Source organism: Camarhynchus parvulus, chromosome 9, assembly GCF_901933205.1.
Source record: "Camarhynchus parvulus chromosome 9, STF_HiC, whole genome shotgun sequence".
NCBI lineage: Eukaryota > Metazoa > Chordata > Aves > Passeriformes > Thraupidae > Camarhynchus > Camarhynchus parvulus.
This window is the reverse complement of record NC_044579.1, coordinates 14,291,431-14,316,959: the sequence shown is the minus strand read 5'-3', so window position 1 is coordinate 14,316,959 and position 25,529 is coordinate 14,291,431. Positions and strand designations below refer to the sequence as shown.

The 25,529-nt window shown below is 39.6% G+C and overlaps 1 protein-coding gene across 2 annotated transcripts in view; it reads right to left on the bottom strand.

The window, feature by feature from the left end:
- Nucleotides 1-1,104: 1,104 nt before the first annotated feature.
- The window catches only part of PCOLCE2 (procollagen C-endopeptidase enhancer 2), a 49,685-nt gene continuing 25,260 nt past the window's right edge, over nt 1,105-25,529 (bottom strand). Inside the window, exons 1-9 of one of the 2 annotated variants that reach the window (XM_030954531.1) lie at nt 22,994-23,255; nt 22,044-22,152; nt 14,317-14,572; nt 12,647-12,771; nt 9,615-9,751; nt 8,192-8,346; nt 4,847-4,930; nt 3,266-3,433; nt 1,105-1,636 (exon numbers count right to left, since the gene is read on the bottom strand). In XM_030954531.1, the coding sequence (XP_030810391.1) occupies nt 1,500-1,636; nt 3,266-3,433; nt 4,847-4,930; nt 8,192-8,346; nt 9,615-9,751; nt 12,647-12,771; nt 14,317-14,572; nt 22,044-22,152; nt 22,994-23,073 (1,251 nt within the window). In that variant the 5' untranslated portion in view covers nt 23,074-23,255 and the 3' untranslated portion in view covers nt 1,105-1,499. Of the gene's footprint in view, nt 1,637-3,265; nt 3,434-4,846; nt 4,931-8,191; nt 8,347-9,614; nt 9,752-12,646; nt 12,772-14,316; nt 14,573-22,043; nt 22,153-22,993; nt 23,256-25,529 lie in introns of those variants that run through there. The other variant, XM_030954530.1, reaches the window with a different exon arrangement.

The following is a 25,529-nucleotide window of genomic DNA, read 5'->3' as shown; positions in this document are numbered from 1 at the left end:
TGCTACCAGTGCATTGGTTTGGGAAAGGAACTGGTGTAAAGGGAGCGTTGAGCAGGCAGGAGCTCTCCCTACCTTTCATTTGGCAGATGATGAGTAAGCTGCCAGTCCTTTCTTGCCTCACTGAAAAAAGCTGCGTGACAGATGGCCATGTCATCATAAATAAAAATAGATTGTTGTAGTTCAAGACAGCTCAGAGCATGATTTCCACATTGCTTTTCCCCAGGCTGCTGCCAAGAAATGCAGAGAGTGCTATGCATAAAATCCCTAAGTCTGTATAGGAAGTAATGCTGGAAAATTAAAATTCCAATTTAAAAGTTTTAAAATTACAAAACTACATCTGCTTTGCAAACAAATGTTGCTGTTGGTTCCACAGAGAAACGCTCTTTGGTTTGGTCAGTGGGGCAGTGCAATCTGTGAAGTGTGGCTGCAGCACTGAGCTGTTGGATGTGAGCTGCCAGCAGAGCCTCTTGGTACCTCTGTGCCCCCCTCTGATCCTTTTGTCCCCAGCCCAGCTACCCATAAAGCCTTTGGGAGAGAGGCTGCTGTGCTGCTGAGCTGCATTACGTGTGAGAATCCATCAGTGAAGGGAATGGCAATCTGCATTCCCCTGCTGCAATAAGCAATGGGTACTTCAGTAGGGACTGTTTTATTGCATTGGTTTCCTGCCCATGGTCACAGATTATCCAAAGAACTCTGCTCTGGTATTTATATACAAGGAAAACAAATACTTAAAGGGATCTTAGATTCTATATGCACCTTACTAAATTAATTCCTACCTTCCTCTACCTTATTACCTTACAGAACTTAATTGTGACATTTACTAAGCAGATGGTCATCAATGGAGAAAAGCGTGGTGCTGGTTTACAGCTGTCTAATTCTTTGAAGAGTTCCTGTTCTGATCAATGATTCACTGACTTCCATGTAAGGAAAATTAGACCCTTAATCAGCAAGGAAGTGTAGTGTCAGTTACAATGTGCAAGGCCCAAACCATCAAAAGCATGTAAATGATCAAAAAACAGTTTCTATATTTAGCTGCCCCACTTTATAAATAATTAGTAACTAGTTGGTGGATGATTTAATCTTAAAATATTTTATTAAGCACTGATAATAATGCAGAAATTCATGTAATAAAACAACTTTAGAGCAAAAGCTAAGTTGAACTGAGTTGCTATAAATATTGCACTTTAAATTTTTATTTTACATACAAAACTCCTTAAAAAATTGGACAGTTATAAATTAACATCTTCCAAGTAATTGGAATTTGTATTTTTGAGATCAGATGGCTGTGCTGCAAACCTCTGGCTTTCAGCCTTAGGAGGGTCTGTTCCCATCTGGTACATGGAATGGATTTCACTCTGTGCCAGCTGTGCTTATGTGGACAGGAGGGAAGGAAGGGTCAGGTCAGTGTGGTCATACTGTTGGCAGTCACCTGTATTTCCATGACTTAGGCTAACTTAAAATGATTTTTCAAGACAGATGAGAGAACACAGCTGCAGAGTTCAATTTTGACATGTTTTGTTTTTCAAGGCATTTAGGATCTTTGAGTTCTTAGTCTTAAAACTCATGACAAAGCTGTTGGGATAGACTTTGCCTCTGCCATCTTCTTCTACCTGGCCCATGATGATGTAGTTTAAACCTAGAAAGGAGAGAATAAGATTACAAGACAGAAATCTGGGACATCATTTGGTAAGTACCGTTCTTGAAGTGTGGTTTCTGTTAATTTCACTGTTTGTTACCAATGCCTTCCAACATTTCTTCCTTCCTACCTGCAACATTTACTCCCTTACCCATCTTTGCCATGCTTGTTACACCACAAACTAGAGTTATGTAAAAGTCAAGCAGATGCACAGCTAAGTGTCTACTACATAATTAAATATATAGGGGATACTCTTTAAACACAGACTGCCCAGTCTGAGAGGCACTACAAGTGCCCATCAACACTGGATAACCTAACCACTGTCACCCAGGGTGGAATATGTCTCATTAATTTTGAATATTTTCACATTTGCTCAGCTTGTAGCAATAATGCTACAAGCATGCTACTAGCTTTAAGCAATAATGCTCTTAAATCTTCTCATTCCTTTTCCCTTTGCAGAGATGTAAATATTTTCTAGATACATACAGAAGCATTCAGGCAAGGTGGACTTAACGAGTGGTAAGACCTGGCTTTGGACAATTCAATTGGATCTGTGTATTTTTATGCCTTGGAAGGGTTGGGGATTTGCAAGGTCTTGGGCTGGAAGGAATGGTATCACGGGGATATAAACAGAAAAGTTCAGATATTATGTAATGGCTCTTAAATAATTCATTGAGATTTAGGATGAGAAACAGAAGTAGTTTGGAGCCAGAAGTCTGCCTAAAAGGAGACAGCTTGTTTCACCAAGGACATTATTATGTCTCCCAGTGTGTAGTTTACAGATAACTAGAGGCAAAAGCTAATTTCTGATCATGATTTTTCACTTTGTTACTGCCCACTTTGAGTTAATATGCTTAAGCACTGGTAGTATCTGGAATGATACCAGGGTTTTTTTTGATGCTTATTAAATTACTTTGACTGTTTCCTGCTATGACTCTGTTTATGTTCTTGTGTTCTACCTGTTTACTTATGAGGCAAAGCTAAAAACAGTTTTATTTTTTACTTAGTTACTTCAATAAAAATGCTGTCAAGTATTTCTTTTAACACCTTTACCACAATTAACTGGAATTTATGTTGGTTGATCTCTGTATATTATTTAAGGTAGCTTTTAGCAGTACTGGCTGTTTGCAGATACAAAGTGGGCTTAATGCTATGAGTATTTCTGTGAAGCTATAAATACATTCAGGAGATACACAACAGTGGAACTTGGTTTTCTGCCATTTCCTGTGAGATACTCTTCTTCCAGGTTTAGCAGGCTGTTGTCTTTCCCTTATAAACAGCTGTGTATAAAAACTAGCTGCAAAATACATACATGTAAATGCAAAATCTATCTCAGCTTCATCTGAGAGATAAAAATGAAAATCAGATTTCATCTTGCATCACATGGCTTTTAAAGAAAAAAGTTTTTCAAACTCCTGTGATCTATGTGAGCCTAATCCTTTTCCAGTAAAACAGAAAAATGCAATAAACCCCTGGATTACTGGTTATTTTGAATTTATTTTAATACTAACTGCTGATTATAGAAAAAACATGGTAATTTTATTGATTTTTGTGGCCATATTTCCAATAGTAGTTTTTATAACTGTTATCTTTTATAAACACACAAAGCAGTTACTACTGTGTACTTACCTCTCCTCATGAGAGGACACTGCTTACACATAACAAGAATCTTGGCACTCATATTCTTGCCAGCTTGCTGGATTGCTAAATTTCCCTCCTTATATACATTAATGATGGATATTGTTGCATGCAGACTGCCAGCCCGTGTTACTGTTGTGATTACAGTTCCAGTTATTACTAGAAGAAAAGACATTTGATATATTTGGTACATTTTTATTATTTTTAGACAAAAATTTTGAGGCGTCATAAAAACTTATTAAGTATATTAGTGCCTAATAAGGAAACAAACAGTACTGGGAACACTTACTAAAAATATGAGAATCACTGCTGATAACTAACTCACTACTGTCAAATTTGGGTGGCACCAAACATGAAACTGTTCTACAATGGGTCAGTCTCACGCAAGCCCAGTTCTCTGATTTCAGTTAACTGTACAATTTGATACTGTGAAAACTGTACAATTTTCAAATTGTGCAGAAGTTGAATTGAAACTCTTCTAGCCAAAATCAGAATTCCCAGCTCTCTGACACTCCCAGATGAGTAGCAGGGAATAGTTAATGCCCTAAGAACTAGATTTTGGTCTGCCTGAGGCCTAATACAAACTTACTTATTTCAGCTAAATGTATTTACAGATCTCTAGTTACCATCATATCTCCCAAAGACCTCTCAGTATGAAAATCAAGACACTTTCTTTTCCCTAGGATGACTACATTAACTGGTAAGCCATCTTTATTTATCAAAAGGAAATGGTAATTGGTATTAACAATTTAGTTTCTTCTCAGGTCATCCTTTAAAATCAGATATTCTATCCTAGGATAAATTCGATCTTCAGTTATCAAGTAGGTACAGCCAGATTTATTTTACAAAACTGCATAATCCACATTTTGGCATTTTATAAATTTTTGCATTATCTTCCTGTAATGCAGAGCTTTTAATTAAATAGAATGTTCCAGGTCAATCAAGAGAGAACTGTGGATGTTAAAGTGCTGGGTATTGCAGCTATATTTCTAGAAACAATAAAATGAAATGCATTATTAAATAGTTATTATTTTCTGAAATCATAAATTCTGCAAATAAACTTACAGTATTAATATGGGGAAATACCCTGACACATAACTGAATAGATCAGCAGTGCCAGTGCCATGCTAATACACAGCAGACACTGCTTTTCCTGATTGATTTATGTCTGTGTACAGACAGCAGTGCTTGGAAGCTTCCATCCCTTCTGATTTCTTTTCAAAGCTTTTTGGAAGCATATACACCGTGTTGTGGAACAGTCTTGGCTGGTTACAGAAAATGGAGATGACAATACAGTAACTGAATCAATGTATCCTGGGGTTGTCTTACATTGTCATTTGCTTCTCAGATTGAGAAGGTAAGTTTGTCTCAGATATCTGTGCAGTGCCTATTTTAGAATATCTCCAAGAATGTACTGAGTGAAACACAGATACTAATGTCAGATACATAGATAAGTTGGTGTAAAAATATTAGCCTATCTATTAATGGAAATCCAGAACTACATATGGAAAATTTCCTTGAGTCAAAAAACACAGTAGAGAATGAATAAATAAAAAGAAACCGCTTCCTTACCAAAGTTGTTTGAACAATAATTGCTTTCCGGAGTCCCACTCCTTTTACACTTCTGCTGGCACAGGGCAACTGTAGGTTTCACAGCTTTTTGAAGGGGAAAAAAGTAAATTGAAATTGAAAAGAAGCATTTGATACAAATGAAAAGCACTATGTTCAAAAAAGACAAGAGGAAATATTAATAATCCTGATGTATGCATGAGCTAGACCTGGCATTTCAGGGATGAGCACCACAGTAACAATATTCCTTTTCTCTGCTGTCACCTCCAGTCATTGTCTTTTCAGGAGTCTCAGCTGGGTCTGTTCCAGCAACCTGAGAGAATGGGATGTTACTCAAGATCTGTGTTGCATCTGAAGCCTGTCACTGCTGCTGCCATGCAGCCCTAGCAGAACACCTGGAGTACCACAACAGGATGTTACAGTAACACTTCCCAGGGAGGGGGGGTGGCCTTTTATTGGAAATTACTGCACTGTGATGAAAGGAATCAGAGTTCAAATTCCTGACCTTTTTTTCCCAAATTTTTCACATAGCTTCATGTCAGGTAGTGTTGCATAGTTTTTCTTCATGACATTTTGAAACAAGATGTTTGAAGTATGGATTTAACATTAGGGATTGACATTTCCTTTCTGAAATTGAATGCTTTGTTTATAAACAACTGAATACACTTGGCATCTTTTTCCTACTAGGGTGGATGTTCATAGTTTCTGTGCATCATTCCATCTAACACGGTGGGATGCACAGTACTTTAAGGTTTGTATGTCCTTTTCAAATTTGTTTGGAATTAGTCAGTGACATAGGTATTGGAAACATGAAGGTGACACTAACAGATTTTTAAAACACAAATTCCTACATAACCTTAATTTCACAGAAAAACTAAATTAGTTATGAAAAGTATCTTTGCAGTTTTTTACTTCAGAATGGAGCATTCTGCAAAAGTTTTATTCAGCCTATATTTTTTGAAAAATAACTTTTGACTAACTTTCAATCAGTAGTTTATACTTTTATTCTTGTACTTCTTTTTAATTGAATAATTTTCCAAGTTTCTAAGAATGAACTAAATTATATTAAAATTACTTTGCCTTTAGTGCAATGGCCATGGCTGTTAGAAGATCTGCACTCACTGCTCATTGTTTTGCTTTTCAAATCCAAAGTTTAAAGGCTAGGCTTCATAGTTTTCTATGGTTTTTTCTGGGCTGGTTTGTTCCTTTCTTTCTCCAATCTTCTTGGTATTTGAGTTTTTAGAAAGTCAAATGCCTCCCACAAGGAAAACTGTTATTATGTCAATGGTACAGGTCTGGCAAGTGCTTCCTACCTCAATGCTACACACAGTACACCAAAAATTTAGAATTTAATGTTTCTTGAGTCTTTCAAGTTAGTGTCCATTGTAGGAGGTTAGGAAATCCAGGAGGTAGATGAGTCCCAGGTGCATGCCATTGTGGTAGCTGCCAAAAATTTACCGAGGTGCTCTGATTTTTCTAAATTTAAAACTAGGATTATGTGTTACAAAATAGTCTTGTTTGGTCCTTTCAGGGCACTTTCTTCTTTCTTTTTTTTTCAGTTTAATAAATTTTGGTTGGTGACCAGCTTTGCTATGACTTGTCAGCAGAGGCTGTCTATTGTTTGTAAGGTACTTTAGCAAAACATGAACCGGAGAAGAACTGAAATAAAAGTTTAGTTGCCTACAACTTTATATGTAGGCACACTGACAGGAAAATGTATGATTTTATCCAATGATATAAGGAAGTCAAATACCTCACCACAGGTATTGGATTAATCTTCATCACTTTTACAAATTTATTTATAGCATTTATTTATTTCTGCAAGTACTAATATTTATATGTTACATAAAGACTGATGTAATTCTTGCAAGAGCCTACTAAAGTTTAATATTTTATTCATGCCTGGAGTTCTGTGCAAGTTTAAACAGATCTGATTTGCAAGATAATAAGATGAGTCTCTTTGAACTGGACACTTCTGGATGCAAATGATGGCTCAGAAATGTAACTGAACTGCAGACGTTTGGTTTGGTTTTGCTGTGGTTTGTTTTGAAGATCAGAAAGGCCTACACTGTGCAAAACTGATCACATCTTGAAAGGACTTCTTATTTCTGTCTGTCTGACAAGTCTTTTGAACACTTTGCCTCTGTTGTCCTCTCTCAGATGAAGCTGCATGTTTTTATTTTCTAACACTGATGCTGTCATGAAAATTGATTTGGAGTTAATTGGTAAATTTCACCTCTCTTGCCTGTGCAAAAACCCTGAACAGGGTTACTGACAGCCTGGCTTACTTGAGACCAAGTGTTTCAACCAACAAGGTCGTTAACAAGTGCTTTAGAGTGAAGAAGAGCTGAATTATTTATTGTTAGAGTCACATCAGAATGATTTACAGGTCACTATGGTTTCATTTTTTTCATGTTTATTTTTATCTATTTTGAATACCTTCATTAGCAGGATGAAAGCACTGCAGCTTCTCGGTTTCCTGCCGACAAGCCATTGCTGCCCTGATTTCTGATGTGCTTTAAGTACAAATCAGGTTATGTCTTGCAAAAACATCATAAATAATTTGGTTTTATGCTATAATTGTATCTGAAATGCCTCACATTCAGGTTATAGAAATTCTAAGAATTTATCCCTTCAATATCTCAGTAATGAGCTATTTTTGGCAACACCTTCAGAGAAATCCAGCTCTGATCTTTCATATATACTGTCTAGTCTCACATACAAAAGGAGACTGACTTTTAGTGAGACATATTTCTCTGTAAGTTCCAATCACTAAATATTTTCAAATAAAAATTATTCTAGGAGAGTGTCATATTGACAAGTCTTGACAGAACCTGAAGAGGGCTCAATTGGCTTCCATACCGATTTTGCTTGATCTTAAAAACTCTAAGAAGAAAAATACAGTAAGATTTTTACATATCAACTTATACAGAAGAAAGAGTTCTTTAAATAAAACTATTTACCAAAATATTCAGGAATTTTTATTAAACAGAAATTAGCTTCTCCATTCTTCTGTGGAATGTGCTAGTTAACTGTCCAAAATTGAAAGGAGACAGGAAAATTCTCTCAGGTGGAATAAGTTACTTTTACACTGAACTCTTGCCTGGATAGATTTCCTTTAATAATGTTAAGTGTATTCTCCCTTGAGTATATTCCAGTACTCTCTTGAGTATATTAATTTTAATTAATTCCTTCAACATTTAAAACTAACTAACCGTAAACTAACAAACTAACAAACCGTAAAACTTGAATTTTTAATATAATTTCTATTTTGTATTTCTGTAACTATCTCCTTGTCCTGGAATAATTAATTTTTATAGGAAATTAAATATAGCCAGTAAGACTTACTTGAGGTAGCAGGGACTATTGTGGTTGTAGGCAGAACTGTAGTTGTGGGTAACTTTTTCGGTCTAAATTTATAATGGCAAATAAAACCATCAGCTGTTAAACTTAAATCAGATAAAAACTGAACGAGCAACTCATTTTTCTCAGACAGAATAGGCCTAAAATAGAAAAACAAAATAAAATATTTCCATTCTTTCACATGTCAAAGCCAGAAAGCATTAATAACATTCTTGAAAAAAAATAACACTCCAGACTAATGCTGAAAAATACATGATTCTTTGCTGGCATGTCACACACTGGTGTTTTCAGGATGAAACTCATTTCCATTAATCACCTAAAACTCCTGATTCCTGAAGTTTATGCCAATATGAGTACTGTTAAATTCTTCCCAGTGACTTCATTGCACAGTTCACTTCCATGAAGTGGAAGGGGTCAGATTAGGAAAGTGGGAAAATACATTGAAGAAATCCTCTGTACACAGGGGAAGTAAGTAAATGGGGTGTTTTAAAATTTGGTGTTTAGTAAAAAAGATATGGCATAATTGGAAGGGCTATGAAAATTCCTTAAGTACTGGATGCTGCAACTCTTCAACAAACCCAGCAAAAAATAAAATGTTTTGGGTTATTACTTCTGTGGGCTCCCTTTTTGTCAATTATTAGATTTTGATCACCCAGGATTTCTTTGAAACCCTTAATGAGGTCTTTGAAGTAAAAACTTGTCATTGTTTCCCTTTTTTTGGCAGATTATCAGAAATCAGGTTACTCTGATGGCCAGGTCTGACTTAGCCAAAAGTAAGGGGCTGATTAACTGGAATTCTCTGGATTTACAGCTGCCATGGTGCATGCCCAGATTAGCCTTTCCTTGCTACAGACTGACACAGCCTGTGGACGTAGGAGGGCACTGATTATCAGCTGCCAAGAGCTTTGTTCTGCTTCCTGAACACCAAGACTACAAGGCAAAATCTGAAAGATCTGACCCAGTCTGTGTATCCTGTCTTTTTAAAAAAGGCTGAGAGGAAAATGAGTCAGATAAAGTGAAGAATGAGCCAAGGGGTGAGAGAGCTCAGCTGGATCCTGGTCCTTCAGTATCTATAATCAAAACATACACATTATGTTCATGTTCAGCTACCATTACTATTGGTGCCACACCAGTATCAGTAGCACTGGGATTAGCACTGGGGTTGTTACACAGTGGCTGATGAGGCTTGTGGGACAGCAGAGAACACGGGCTGCAGCCACAGTTAGAGAGAGAAAATAGAGAAAACCTAGAGAGAGACAAGATACTAAGCAATTTCTACATATTCCTTTGGAGGTACAAAACACTGCATTTAATTTAAATATTAAAATGTTTTAGAAGCCTTGGACAGAACTGTTGGCAAAATAACACACAGTGGCAGTGAAGTTCCCAGCTAAAGGAAGTTACTTACGCTGGTGGACTGTCTCCACAGTACTTCCCAATTCTTTTGGCATCATTGATTTCCCCACCATTAAACACTGCAACGTAGTCATATCTGCAATAGTTGTCTCTTTCCACATCAAACTTCTCAAATTTTAACTCTATGAGCTAAAGGGAAAATGGAAATAAGTCATTTAGGCAGAATTTATTAATACTTCTTGTAGTAAATGACATCTTCATAGGAAGTACTATTTAATTTTTCTTTCAATAAAGGAAAATTCCTTAATCCATTTAATTCTAAAGTATTTTAATCCACATGACCTCTCCAACTAATAGTTCAGCATATGACACTAATATTCTGTAAAACGTTTTCTTCTCAAATGTATGCAAGTAACTTCTGATAGTTATATTTATGAGTGAATCTTAGTAGGTGTTAGGTGCTACAATGCTCTTAAAATAACTACAGCAAGTGTAAGCAACAGAAAAGGAGCTTTTAATGTCATTGCATCTTTCAAGATACATTAAAGAAAAAGCAAAGGCAAAGCTGATACAAGGCATTTCACTGACTTCATTAACAGCAGGGCCCAAATCACTGTGGTTGCCAATGCTGTGTATACTTGATGCAGAATTAAAAACATTAGAAATTAAAATGTTGATAGAAAGAAAATCAGCAAATAGTAAAACTAAACCCAAGAGAAAGTAAGTACTGAAAGGAACAGTGTTTCCATGTCAGATTTCCATAATCGTTGAGGCTTTACAAGTTATAAATGTGAACTAGTATCATACTGCTATTTCCAGTACTCACACTATTACCTCCAATGACTTTTATTTATGGAATTTTCTACTCAAGGAAAAAAAAAAACCACAACAATGTACAAGAAAACAGAAATGGAATCTACTACTCTGAAATGAAGTCCTGCAGAATGACTCTGTCAGTCATGTGTGGCAGGGAAGGGAAACACAACCTAACTGCTGCATGGAAACAGAGGTAATATATACATTTAGGTTGCTTCTTTAGATGAAGCACAACAGTATTTAAATCACCTTCCCATAAATAGAACAAATTAGGCTTGAATGACAAGACTGATTTATACTGATTGTAGATCAACATTTATAAAGATCTGACTCAAACAAAGATGGTATTAAATCTTCTAAGATTGTACAAAGAAAAAGAAGTAATTTGTACATGGCACGTACTTTATTTGATTACTGACATAGCAAAAGCTACCTTGTTCTACATTCATAGTAATGATAGCCTGTTATCACCTGATGTCTTAGTTTTGCTTGGATATGGTTTTGCACTATTAAGATATTTAAGGCATAATTTTGTTAATTTTGTTTCCCATGAAGTATGACTAACCTTGGGGGACTTGATTTCAGAGATGACTAACAGGCTTGTTTCAAAACCCTCAGTATCATGATGAAAAAATGCACTTTAAATGGAATACCCATCTGAATAACATGCTTGTGATCAAAAAAGATGGTAAAGAAAGAAGTAATGCAACTGGGAATAGAAATGCTAAATTTTTCCATAGCAGGCAAAACAGCAGGCCATAATATCTACTTCACTATTGTTCAATAAGTGCACTTTGCACTGGTATTTCATGATAGAATAGAAGCTCTTCATGATCAGGAGAAGCCCCTCCATCTTCTGTAATAAATTAAATAATTATTGGTTTATATTTGAAGCAACAAAACAAGAGTGCCTTGTTTTATTGATCACATGCTTATGAAAGGGAAATAGAGACACCACCTAAATTCTGGCAAATGGAAGACTGGGGAGCTTTTTCTGTGCACTTGAAGAGAGATGCTTATTCACTACTTAATGGAAAATGGCACTGTCAAAATTCTGCCTTTTTTCCATGCAAACAACCACTGTTGCAGTACATGAATAATATATATTTGGAAACAGGTAGATTGGTGGAATAGAATCATCAAAAGGCACAGGATATAATGTCCTTATTTTTATGCTGATATAGCCTTTCTCAAATCTCTGTGAGCTTAGGAAAAGTTCTTAGGCTTATCTAGAGACATTTGGAAAGAACCAAAGTAATCTGCAGTTTACAGATAAGGGTTTAAAAATCACTGCCTATCTATAGGATTGTTAAATGGCCTGTATCTAGCAAACAAGGAACGTGCATTAAAAAGGAATACAGGAAAGACTAAGCTGACATACTGCTTCAGTTCAAGGGAGGAACTGTCTTGGTAAATGCAAAAGTAGTAGAGATCAGAAGAATATATTTATCTGGGGCAGCTTTTTTTATTTCAAGGATTAGTCATGAGCGGAAGATGAAGAGGAAAGTCATCTTTATATGTAAATGAATTTTAAAAGCTGAATGTGGCAAGAAAAGTAACCACCCAACATGCTTGTCAACCAAAACATTCAATCACTGTAGACCTCCTGCTAAGATACCGACCAGATGGCTCAGCAGCAACCAGAAAATGTGCAACTAGGATTGAGATTCACCCTAGAGTGTAGGGAACACACTTGTGTTTGCCATGCGTGGCACAAGAGCCCTCTCGGTCTGCAGTCACATCTCCTCAGCTCCTAATGAAGTGGGAACATATGCTCTCATGGCATCTGGCTAATAAAGCAAGCATGTTATTGCAGTGGAGCCTTCAAAATATGAAACAGAATAAACTGCTTTTATTAAATTCAATCAGCTCCACCTGGGTACCTCAATAGTAAATGCTCAAACATCGTTAGACTTCAATGCAGCACTGGTCATCATCACGTTTGGTGCTGAGATGATCACATGCCCTGACTTCATTTGCATGGTATTTTTTGTATTAAGAAAATAATGTTTAAACCCTCCTTGGCTTAAAAACCTCAGCAGTCAGAGATGCTTTAATGGGTTTCATTTCGGGGAGTGTAAACGTGCGTGGCAGTGCTGAGGAAGCACAGGAGTCACTGGGGCGCAGGGGGAGCGGAAGGCGGGACGGCCGGAGCGTGGCCGTGCCTGTGCCCGCCGTGCCTGTGCCGGCCGGGTGCCACCGCAGTGTCCCGGGCCAGCGTGGGTCCCTGCAGGCGCTGGAAGCTGAGCTGTGCCAGCAGGGCCTTACCTGGTTCTTCGGGGCCACGATATGCCAGGAACAGGTGACTCCCGCGGGGTAGTCCCGCTCTGGCCAGTTGGGCGTGTGGAAGGAGCCCGAGGGTTTCTCCAGCCGCCCCCCGCAGTACTGGTCCCCTGCAAGGCAGCACAGCGCGGGCCCTGAGGGCGGCGGCCGTGCTGAGGGAGCCTCCGCCACAGCCCGCCCAGACACGGCCGAGCCCTCCGCCCCAGCTACGGGCACCACAGCTAGTATACGGCAGTAAATCAGAGAGAGAGAAGCGTTCCTGCAAACACTGGAGGAGCCATCCCCGCAGCGCATGGCAGCAACGGTGGGGCCGAGAGGCGCTCCCAAAGGAACTGCAGCCTGGGGAGTGTTCTTGATGGAGAGAGGTATTTTCTTCCATATCTCCTGCCCTCAGTTACAAATTAAAAACTCCATCAGGTGTGTAATCCTTATCTATAATATTACTATGAACCTTCTCATTAAATCAACTATACCCGGGCACAGTTATTTAATGTATTGTTCCATACAAGTTTACAACTGGTAGGCCTGATAAATTACTCACCACCTGCACTGCCTCTGCTCAGCAACCTGTCTAGTCTGGTATCATACCAATAGCAAAAGCCTTGAAAAACAGTCACTAACTAGAGCAATACCACCTCCCCTGACCTCCCAGCCTCTCACTGTTCATGTTCTTCCCAAGCACCAGGCAATGCCTTTATGTTTAGTAATACCTGATGAATGGTGCTTTCATATGTTTTTGTAAGTGGTTTTAAACCAGGACAGAAACAGACAATCCACAATATCCCCTGGTACAGTGTTCTACTGCTTCACAGGCCACAGAGAAAAATCACCCTCTCCTTTCCTTTGCAGCCACTTGCTCGTCTGGTTTTTATGTTGAAAGAGATGGACCAAGGTCCATCTTCCTCCACACCACACTTCCTCCCCACCAGGCATGACTTCAAAGCCCTCTCCTACAGTCCCTCTGACTTTCTCTTTTCCAGCATGAAGAAGTTTATGCTGTGCAGTTGATCTTTGTGTATGTGATGCTCTTTTAACTGTATCTTACTTGTTGTCTCTGATTCCTTACTATAATTTGATCATATTCAGTTCTGAGATGGGAACATCAGAAAGGCACACTTTATTCAAGATGTACATGCATTAGGGATTTAAAATGGCATGGGTTTTGTTGTTGTTCTTTGGTCTTTATTTTCTTTCTAAAAATTATAACGTTTATGTTTCGTTTTTGATACCCACTAAGCACTGAATTGATGGTCAACTACTGTTTTCATAAATTATCTACTTTAAACCTAAGATCTCATTCCAAAACAGTAAGAGTCAATTCAGAACCTGCTGTACTGTACACAAAGTTAGGGTGTTTTCCCCTTATATGCAACATTTATCTAGATTGAATTTAATTTGCCCTTTTAATGGATAGTTATTACCAGTTTACTACTAGGTACAGTTCTTCCACTACTCTTAGACTTGTCAGCCTTTCTCCTTACTACTTGATGAACAAAGATGGCTAAACAGTTACACTTTGCTAAGCAAGGTAGTTAATAAATATGTTGAATAGCACAACCTTAATATCTCTGGCACCAAATCTTTTTAAGCATTAATGTGGCTCTGAATAGAGCTGAGTTTTATTTGTCTTCAACACATATATAATGGTTAATTACCTCTTTCATGTGGTTCTGCTGCAGAAAACTTGGCAATGAATCCACTCCCAGCAGTATTAGCATCTGAAGTCATCTGCACCAACATTTTATTGCTGCTGGACACCAGGGCCCCTGGTTTGACAGTGCCACAGAACCTGCCGATGCGCTGCCCGTTGGCGTGGCCGCTGTAGATATCCACAAAGTCATAGCGGCACAGGTTGTCGCTCTCCAGGTCCAAGTACCGGAAAGAAAGAACCACCACTTTTCCCTCTGGGACCTGCAGAGACAGGGAAGGAGAGACACATGCATCTGGAAGGGTGACCACATATCTATCAGATCCCACTGTTTGCATGCCTGTTTTCATGCCCTTCACCTCCTACCAGACGAGCACTTCTTGTCAACAGTATTACAGGCACAGCAGTTTCTAAAATAACTTGGACCAATCCTTAATATTAGGCTCTGGCCATCTCTTGCCATTATCTTATTTCTGATCCAGAGTATCCACTAGTCAGGCTCATGCAGTTAATTATAAACCAGTTCAGCTTGGTGTGTTTCTCTTATATTCTGCTGAAAGTGTAGAATCAGCCATGCAGCTCCCTGTCACCAAGCAAAGTGAGGAGTATGAGATTAATATGAAAAAAATATGGAAAAAATAATTTACCATTTTAACCAAATGAAATGGCCTCTCTCTCTGATTTGTGTGACCTAGTTTCATAGTTTGAAGGAGTTTTTTAATTTACTGACATACATCTCACATCTATAAATAAAATTGGAAATTTTATGGCTAACACTGTACAACCCTAATATTTAATTACTGGAGTGGCTTCAGTGAAATAATTATATTTGGAAAGACAATGTAAAACTATAAACAGAGAATTCAAAAGAACCACTAGTGGGTGTCCTCAATATAGAAGAGAGTTTTGTTTTCTGAAACATCTGAGGAAACATAAGACGGGGCAAATCTTCTTATGTGTCTGCATGTGGACACTGCAAAAGAGACAAGAGTACAGAGAAGGATGTAAATTAAGACAACATAATAGTTTACAAGGAGAACATTTCCTGGGATACAGTTACAAGCTTTTAAGAGAAAAATCAGCATACTGAGAAGTGAAAACTATTCCAATAAACCACTTAATGCTGTGTAACAGAAGTAGGGAAACAGTATTTTAAAGTATAGAGAGACCCTAGACAGGCAAGTGTAATTATCTGCATTCAATCCATATCATGGTAGAGTGGTTAGCTATTAAAATAATTGCAGCTGTTCTGCTTTACTGAGATGCTACTATAATTTTCTGCTTTAAACATACACTTAATATATCTGCATTAAGTTCATATTTAAGCCACATTATTTAAGAGTTCATGAATTTTTTTTCATTCCTAAACAGTGACTCATTTTAAAACAGTGGTTTGAAGTAAACTACAACTAAACTGTTCCTATATGAAATTGTCAAACTGTTTTAACATTGAGTCTCAACAGTTAAAAATTGCTTGTCAAGTGTAGATGGAAGTGTTATAAATGGAAGTGACTGCTTTAACCCACAGAAGATACTGATAGAGGCAGCAGCTCTAGATGTACTGGAAAATGTGCTGTATGTGTGTTCAGGTTACTCTCTCGTGGCTGCTTTCATGTCCAGTGCTGATACTAATCCTGCAGCAGGACAGACTTCTGCTTGAGCTGCTCTCAGCTGCCCAGGGTCCATGTGCACACATCCTGACCAGCTCCACTGCAGTTCCTGCTGCTGGTTTCAGAGAATTTTCCTTTGAAGTTCAAAGTTCTCTCAAAAATGCACTCAGGGCCCCTGTACTGATACACATCACTGCTACTACTGCAAAACCACAATTTGCCTAATCTTCAATTTATTCCTTGAATCACTGCTCTCATGTCTAAATCTCTTACTGCATTCACTTGTCTTCTGGTCTGAATCCCTAAGGAGAATAGGGCTTGGTCATTTTAACATAAAATGAGCTCAAATGAATTTGGAATTCCTGCCTGAAGATCTGAATATTATTTACAGTTATACTACAAACTCTGTGTGACTGGACAAGTCAATTCAGAAAGGCTGACAGTAAAATTAGTTAGATAAAGTCAAATATAGGCAGTTAGATGACAGAAGCCTTTTTTCCCAGAAGTATGTATGTAAAATAGCATATGCTCTTTTGGGGTGGCACAGTCATTTTCATAAGTTTGTCCAACTGGTATGACAGGATGCAAATGGGGTGATCTTTAAAGGTTATCATGTTTTAAAATAAACTATCATACCTACAGTTAAGTTTGTCCAACATATTCCACAACCGTGTCTTGCAGCTTTGGCTAAAACTTGCCCATCTTTAAGATATTTCCCCTTTTCCTTCCCCTGTTTTTGAAAGCTGAGCAGAAGTTGCTCTAGCATATCAGATTAAACAGTTTTATCAATGCTTATGAGATTTTTCCCTATTTTCTCAGCCTGAATTGCTTCTTTGAATATACCTGCTCTCTCCCAGAGTTCAAAGAAGGAAGTGGAAATGTGAGAGGTGGCTGGTTCTGGGGTACAAAAAGGTCATTTTGCTGTCCTTGTAGAATTGCACTCAGATTTAGCCAAGTGGTTAGTGCTCAGTAATGCTGATGGTGCTCACTGACAGCTTTGTTCCAGGAGTGCACTGACCCTGCACTGCTCTACTCACACCAGCCCCAAGGCACTCACTCTGCCCCTGGACATGCCACTCTCTTGCCACCCCACGGGAACAGAGAGAAACAGGACATGGGACAGACCCCTGCTCAGGAGGGAGAGGATGCCAAAGCTGCCAAACCCTAACTTCAGTCAGCCATTCACTGAAGCCTTAGGTTTTCTGGTTCATGGTATCAGCCATTCTGTGCAGTGCTCTGCTTCCTTCTCCTCTCCCCACCACTGGCTATACTATGCTGTACTATACTATAATATACTGTACTATACTGTACTATGCAATGCTATAATATACTTTTTAATTATATTTCATTGTAGCTTTTAATTTCTGCTTCTGTCAGCTTAATCTATGTGAACTTGGTCAAGACTGTTCCCCATAGATGTACTGACTTCTGTTTCATGATAGTCTGTAAAAAATTGTGCAGGAAAAACTCAGCCACGTGGTCATGAACGTTTAACATGGAGCCTGCTGCAGTTTTTAGTTGTCAGAATAATCCTTGCTCATATTTAGCTGAATTTGGGGAGGTAAGTCATTTAAATAAGCATGGCAGGCCCTTAATTACAGTCACTGGTATTACTTTTATTTTAAAAATATACTTGCTTATTAAAATATTTGTCATTCACAAAAGTAACACATTTGTTCCAGTATGTTAAATCAGTTAAAATTTTGTGGTCTGAGTAGATAACAATCAGAAGTGCAGAGGATGCTGGTTCCACATTCTGGCAGCAGCTCTTCCAGTTTGCAGCTACTCCCAAGAAATCTTGTGCTAAATACAGGCATCTTTGCATAACTGTGCTTTTCTTTGATTTCTACCACTTTGCCTCTTTAAATGTTGAGAACTAATGTGCTAAAATCTGCCAGTGGTTGTCCCAGGACATTTAAAATATTGTTCCATGAGAAACACGGGGGAGCAAGCAAAGGCCAGCATGACTCAGTATTGTTTACTTTGAGCCACATCTGAGCCTGATGCAGTAAGATGGGATACCTCAGAGGAAGAACTGGAAGGAATTCAGCTCTTAAAAGAAAAGGAAAAAAAAAAAGAAGGAGGAGTCAAAGGAAGAATGATGTGATGCTTCCTCTGCAGGGTGTGCCTTATTTTTGTTTTATCCATCCAGCTGGTATCTTTCAACAACAGAGGCACTTCATCCTCTGCCTTTCTTGTCACAAAGAGGGCAACTGACCCCTACTCACTCTCTGCTTCCCTTCTTATTTTAACTCTACGAACTTTTTTAGGTTCAAAAATTATGATGCTGAACTAATGCTTTACTCCTATGGAAGGCTAAAGAAATTTTTAGAGGGAGTTCTTATAAAGCATAATTCCCTAAAATCATCTGTGTAGATTACTAACCTCTTCAAAAGGGCATGATTATTCCATATATACAACACACCTCAAAATAAGGTCATGAGATTGTTCTTGCTTATCATTCATTGCAGATATTTTATATAATGTTAATCAAAGTTCAGTTACCTTTAAAGTAGTGATGCTGTTTTTCTGTTGTTCTGACTGAATACAAAGCCCTCTTCATCAAAACTACATGGTTTAGACTATTTACTTTGAAGGGAGGAAACCCCTTAAATGCCAACTTTCACAAATAGATTTTGTCTAACTTTTAAACCTGTATTGGGTTGAATATATATTGATATATGTTTAATACAAAAATGCTGATTGTATGCTTTGCTATAGCAGCTGCAGGTAGAGCTGAAAAATACATCACTACCTGCAAGCCAAATGTATTATTTCTCTCTTCTGAGAATGAATGTAGAAGTTATTTGGAGTTACATCCTGGGAAGAACCATGATTTCTGCCTAGTTGCTTGTCTATCTCCATCTCCAATTTTAAAAATTTGTGTTAGCTTGCTCTTCCTGACAAGGGCACTAGATTCTGTTCATCTTTTTCTTTTTCAGCTATACAACCAATGTGTAAAGACCTGTTTTCTACTGAAGGGCAGTTTTACAATGACATAGGAAAATGAATGCTTAAAACATAGAAAAAATTATTTAAAATATTCTGCTCCCTCAGGGCAGATTCCCAATTGCCCTGCTAAGTAAATTTTTCAAACTTTGCTTATTGTCAGCAAACCTGCTGGAACACAGCTCCTGAACCTATAAAAACATAACCTTACATAACTCTGACAGTTTTCAGTATTATTGTTGCACATAAAGTTGTTGGAGTTTTATGGGAACTAAGCAGCCTGCCAGAAAAACATGGGACAGCAGTCCAGATTCTCGGACTATGTGACACATTTATGTGAGGTGATGGCCAAGAAGGATTACAGAGTATTAAAAGTAAGTGTATATGACATATTTCAGATAAACCTATATACATTACTATAGGAAAGGAAATAGCTGTACAAATGACTTCTTAGCAAAGCCAGTGAAAAGCTGCTGGGTAGTCTGCCAAGGCTGTAATAGAACCACAAGCATGTGCTGAACACTTCTTAGAGCTCTTAGAATAGAGAAGCTGTTTTCTTTAGCCAGCTGAAAAAGTCCCAGTCTCTTGAAATAACAGAACCATAATTGAGTTAGACTCTTCCAGCTTTAGCAAACTGTTTGGAAAGATTTCAGATGATACTTGAATGCTACATTGCTTTATCTGTATTACCTGTAACGTTTTCTAAACCCATTTTCCTCTAAATAACGAATTAGCTTTCATTCTGCCTTTCTTTTTGCATTTCTTGTGCAGATGATGAGATCCCGTAGTTGAGAAAACAAGAGCTTCACGCTTCTCATGACCCAGACATAAAGTAAATCAACGTCTCTATCAGTCTTGCAGACTTGTCAGATCCTGCATTAGGAGAGTGTTTTGTTTTCAGAAAGGTGTTCACAGCCCTTGGCTAAAACGGACAGGCAAATGTCTTAGTCACTTTCTAAGACCAGATGCTAAATGAGGAAGACTAACAGTAACTACAGAGTATTTCTTCATGGCAGTGTAACTGGCTTACTTACTTGGGTGCTATTACAAGCTATTCTGAGCCTCAGCAACATTTGGTGAAAGGATTTTGTTGTATAAATTCAGGCCAACCAGACCCTTGAGCGTACCATTTTGCCACAGTCTGGTAAACCATGGTCTTTTTAAAGAGAGTACAGGCTTAGTCTTGCAGGTTTATTAGTCCTTGCCTTCCCTGCATCCTTCCTGCACACCCGAAAGACACAGAGCATTCTACAGTTGATGGGGGAAGAGAAATCAGCTTGGCTTAGTGAACATTATTTTTAACAAAACAGTTGTTAAATGGGCTGAGGACACAAGCAAGCCTGGACTACTCCAGTTGTGCAGCCCTTCTCTGGCTTTGGGCAAACCACAGAGGACAAGCAGGAGGCAGTCAAATGGCAGCACAGCAGAACACTGGGAGTCAGGGTGATCATGAAATGACAGAAGCCATCGAGTTCTTCCCATTGTCAAGAAAGCTGAAGTGCAGACACAGCTCTGCTACAGCTCTGTAGAAATGCTTCTCACCATGCCCAGGCTCACCTGCATGTTGGCATCTTGTTAGCAACAGCCACATAAAGTCTGCAAATAAAGCACTCTATATGGACTTTCCAAGTACAATAATTTGTTCTCTTCTCCTTCTACCCCCCATATTTGAAGGGCAGATACATGGCATGATTCAGTAATTGCTTCTTTAGTGCTGCCTCCATTTGTTGTCTAAGCTTTTTAGTAGTAAAAACTTCATGCTGTTATAAGCAAAATTATTATCTCCCTCCAGATTCAATTTTGATCTTTTGAACACTAAGTTATACTGGTAAACTAATTTTGTATGTTTTTTCCTTTTATTTAAGGCATGTGTGTATGATTCCAAATGCAATTTGCATCTGCTCTTCAGACTGCAAGGTGGGCCATGCTGACTGCTGTCACCTCAGCCCCTCGATAGCAAGGAAGTAAGTTTATGGGCATGCACCATGGTTCACATCCTCTTCTGGATGAGGTCAGACACAGCTCAAAGGTAACCTCTAACTGGGCCCCAATAATAACACAACAGAAAGGTGCAGAAAGCAGCTCTGCAGCTTCACTGGGATCTTTCAGATAAAACTATTAAAATCACAGTGCTCATTTGGTACGAGAGTTGTTTTAAACTGAACATTGTAAACAGATCAATGTCTACTGCTCTGCATCAGCATCTCTATAGTAGCGGGAAACAATTATCCTGTGACATCCTATTCTCCTGCCAACACCTAGCCTGTGATGCAGTCTTTCAACTGAACTTGTCTTTAGAGATCCTGTCAACACACAGACAAACTTATTTTTTATGCCATGCTATTTTTTCTGTAGGCCGAAATGTCAGAAGCTGTGTCTAAAAAAGAGACGAAATTTGGTGGGCAGTTTCAGAGGGTTTAATTTGTGCAGATGTGAGGAAGAGTAATCATTCACTCACATCCCCTTCTCTGAGTCTGTGGATAAGGACATCCAGACCAGGAGTATTTAGTCCTAGCTGTTTCATGGAATCTGTTGTCCATGAATATATCTCTGCCCTACATTCTCATTTCAGCATCGAAATATCAATTATACCACATGGTTCCATTTCACAGAGTCATTTATAAATGTAACAACACTTCCCTACTGCTGTCATCCTGCTGTATGACAGACTCCAGATGTCCTGGCTGGCAGAACACTGCTAGCAGCACACTTCAAGCAAACCTGCCTGGATTTTTTTGGGTTTGATTGAAACTTTTTTATATGTCTTCTTGCCAAGAAATTTTGCTTTTCATACTTACCACCTGAAATCTTTTCTTTGATAGAACTCACTATTGCTTTCCACAGTGACAGAAGGGGAGATGTTTGCTTGCAAATTTAAATTTAAAATTTTTAAATTTAAAAATTTGCAAATTTAAATTTGCAAATTTTTAATTTAAAACAGTTAGAGGTGCATCAGGGAAGTCAATGAAAATTTGCTTCTGATATGAGGCAAGGCCAGTTCTGTTTCAGCCACTATTATCATATTACATCAACCCTAAAAAGCTCCAGATAGTTGAGCTACTTTGAGTTACTGAGTTCATTATTGCACATATGTTACCCCATGTAAAACACAGTTTAACAACAAATAGCTGTTCATTGTCTTCAGCACTGATTTTGTGGTATTAAAAATTCTTACGGTGATTTTCCAAGTACATTTGCTGTTTGGTGGGTAGACACCAGGAAATCCTTCACTCCCAATAAACCCTGACTCTCCAGATACAACTCCTCCACATGTAAACGTAGGCCTGAGAAAAACAGAAAAAAAAATTCATTTATTCTTTGTACAAGAGGCACAAACTGTCTCAACAGCTTAAATATTTAAAGCCATTGCTAACATGGAATATATTTAATCATTTGCATAAAATCACTATTGACATAGAATGTGCAATTTAATGTGTGAACTTAGGTGTAGAAAAAATTAACTACTTAGGCCTTAATTCTGGGTCGGCACAGACTGTTATCTCTCCCTCCTTTTTTACTTCCTAAGAGCAGTGGTGTGCCAATGTGATATATCACTGAAAATTGCTATTATAATGGAAAAATAATATTAAAAAGTCATTAGCAATTACTTTTTATAGTACATATAATAGTAGTTAAAATAGCACTGATATAAAAATTACTTCTCATTCCTTTCTACGCTTTCAATTTATATATTTTAACCAAGGAAGTCTATGGTACTTTTTTATACCACAGTAGCACAACCCACCCCATGCTGAGCCCCGCTCCTGGTGCTGAGCCCCGTGGCCCAGCTGTGCTCAGGGCTCAGCTCAGGTGCTGCTGCCGGCTCCGGACACGCGAGAAACCCAGGAAAACCGCATGGAACCTCTGCTACTGCTGAGGACACGAGGGTGAGCGAGCGCCCGGCCGAGCTTTAGACACCGGCATGCCTCACCCTATCACACTGTTATGTTAGAGGGGTTACAGACTAGCCGGCACCGCGCTGCTCTCGCAGGGTCCCGGGCTCCGTGGGCAATGCTCCTGCCCAGATGAAGTCACGGGCACTGAAACACGGTGGGAACGCGGCTGCGGGGGACGAAAGGAGGGGAGGGGACAGCGGGAGCTGCGCGGGGACAGAGAGCGCGGTACCTGTGCGGGGGGGCGGCGGGACGCGCCGCCGCCAGCAGCAGCAGAGGCGGCAGCAGCAGCAGGGGGACGGCGGGCGGCATCTCAGCGCGGCAGCGGCGACTGGGGCAGGGCTGGGGCCGCGGAGCCGCTACTCCGACCGCCGCCTGCTCCTCCTGTGGCTGCCAGGGCCGGGGGAGGAGGCAAAGGCTTCCGCGGCCCTCCGCCCCCAGGGCAGGGGCCCGGGCAGGGCCGCCCTCTCTCCCTGCGCGGGGCGCGGGCGCTGTCCCGGTTGTGCCCGGCCCCGCCCCGGTGCCTCCCGGGGGCTGCGAGCTCGGCCCCGCGCACTTCGCTCCCGCGGGTGCTGTCCGGGCGCAGCGCCCTCCGTCCGCCGCCCCGGCCCGAGCCCGCAGCCCCCCGCGACGCCTCGCTGCCGTCCTCAGGTGGCACAGTGCGGGTGTTTGTCCCGGGCATGAATGAACTCAGTGTTACCGGCTGTGCAATCGTCTGCTGCTCCGCCAAAGCTTGAAAAATAGTAATGCTGCTTTGAAATTTCTTCTTTATTTAAATTCTAAAGTAAACTTGAAATGCTTCGTTTTGTTTACTAGTGGGTAATCCTGACCCATTTAGTAGCCTTTTCACTCTGGCTGTGAAGGATAGTCTTTAAAAGGCTGTGGCAGAGCATGCAGTGATGAACTCAGTACTTGGGTGTTTTACAGAATTTGGGCCAAAGTTGTTTGACTGAGAAAAGAAATGAAAAATTAAGCCAGTATTCTTATTTTGAACAAGTATTCTTATTGAACATGACATTTGAAAAACACCACATTGTTAGTGCTACTGAACAATGACATACAGATTATCACATTGATAAGTGATAATTTATGTTCTGAGTATCGCTTTAAAAAGAACCTGTTCCTCTTACTGTTTCTAAGTACTTCTTCCCATATGTGTCTCTTGCAGAACGAGGTAAGACTGTAGAAGTGTTCAGGCACAGCCAATTGAACAGACTTGAGGAACTAAACAGAAATTCTCCTGCGTATAAGGCAGAATATATGCCTATTCTCTTATTTTTAGTTTGTTTATTGAGCACTTAGCATTCCTATTCCTGCAAAATACAAAGAGTGGTCTCACTACCAAAACTTCAAAGAAGCGCTCTTGATTAGAGAGGATGTTCTGAGGATTAAACAGAAAGTGGATGCTGCAGTTCAGCAGTCATGATACCTGTACTCTGCTTTCCACAGTGCTGGGGAAAGGAGGCAGTAGACTAAGCTGGATTCATGCTTGCTACATTTCCAGGAGGGATTTTGTGGGAGAGGAAGTGCGGCTGCTGTTGGAATGTCCCAGACCTTTGGAGGCAGCCTGTAAGAGGCTGGTGAGTAAGAGGTGCCAGCAGTGTTCCTGTGAGCACAGAGGCACTGGAGGACAAGAAACAGCAGAGGCTGGGAGCTGTGTGGGTTTGGCGAGGCCCAGGATTTTAGGAGTGCAGGTTGCTGTGTTGGCAGCCAGGTGTAAGGGTCTGGTCTGCAGCCCTGAGGAGAGGCTGCCACATCCCCTCAGTGGGACTGGAGGAAGGAGCAGGACACATCTAGGCAAGACTTGGTGGAGGTTGGGGCAGGGAGTCCAGCTCACAAGAGGGGGCTGTGGAAACAGAGATCATAACATTGTGAGAACAGAGACTGCTTGCAGCTGGGTTTTGAACTGATTTTAAGTGACAGAAATGGAAAGTAAGATAGCTAAAAAGGAGACATTTACTTACACCATGACCAATGAGAAGCTGGTTAGCAGCCAAAAGTTTAACTGGTGCCACTAGGTATACTGGCTGTAGTCATGAAGGTATAATAATGGTATAATATATTATATTACATTAGGTATAATATAATGATAATAAAAATTGTTACATCTGGAAGTCAATGTGTATGACAGAAAGTTGTGTAATCCTCACAGCACAGACATGAGTTCCTTGCTGCTCCTTTCTGTCAATGTTTTTTAGTCTAGAGAAGACCCTCTATTTTATAAGAAGAAGATTTCAGGCCTGATATCCACCGAAGAGTTGTGCTCCAGGCAAAACCACCAACAAAGGCTGTTAGATCTCATGGATTGCATGTTCCAGGACTCCTTTTATATGTGGCTGCTGCAGATTTTGCCTCATCTAAAGGTAGTTTTAAACTTCTGAACAGTTAACACCTTGACAGGTTCTGCATTGGCACCCAAGCATATTTACAGATCCGTGCAGCAATGGGCAATTCAGGCCTGTTGAGCAAACTGAGGTGATGAACAGGCTGCTGGGAAAGCTCCCAGCCCATGCAGCCTGTGCAGCCAAGCTCCTGCACCTTTGCCAATCAGGAAAACAGCAGCATCATTCCCTGGCACTGCCTGTCCAGAAACACACCCTAAATGTGTATTCCCCAAACACCCTCCATCTGGTGTGCTCAAGTGCTTCTTTAGTGCCCGCTATTTAATAGATTACGAACACCACAAGTAGTAAATGACAGACTATAAACAAGGCTCTCAAATTAAACTGCATTTACCAAATGTAAATGATGTTGCTAGAGAGAATTCA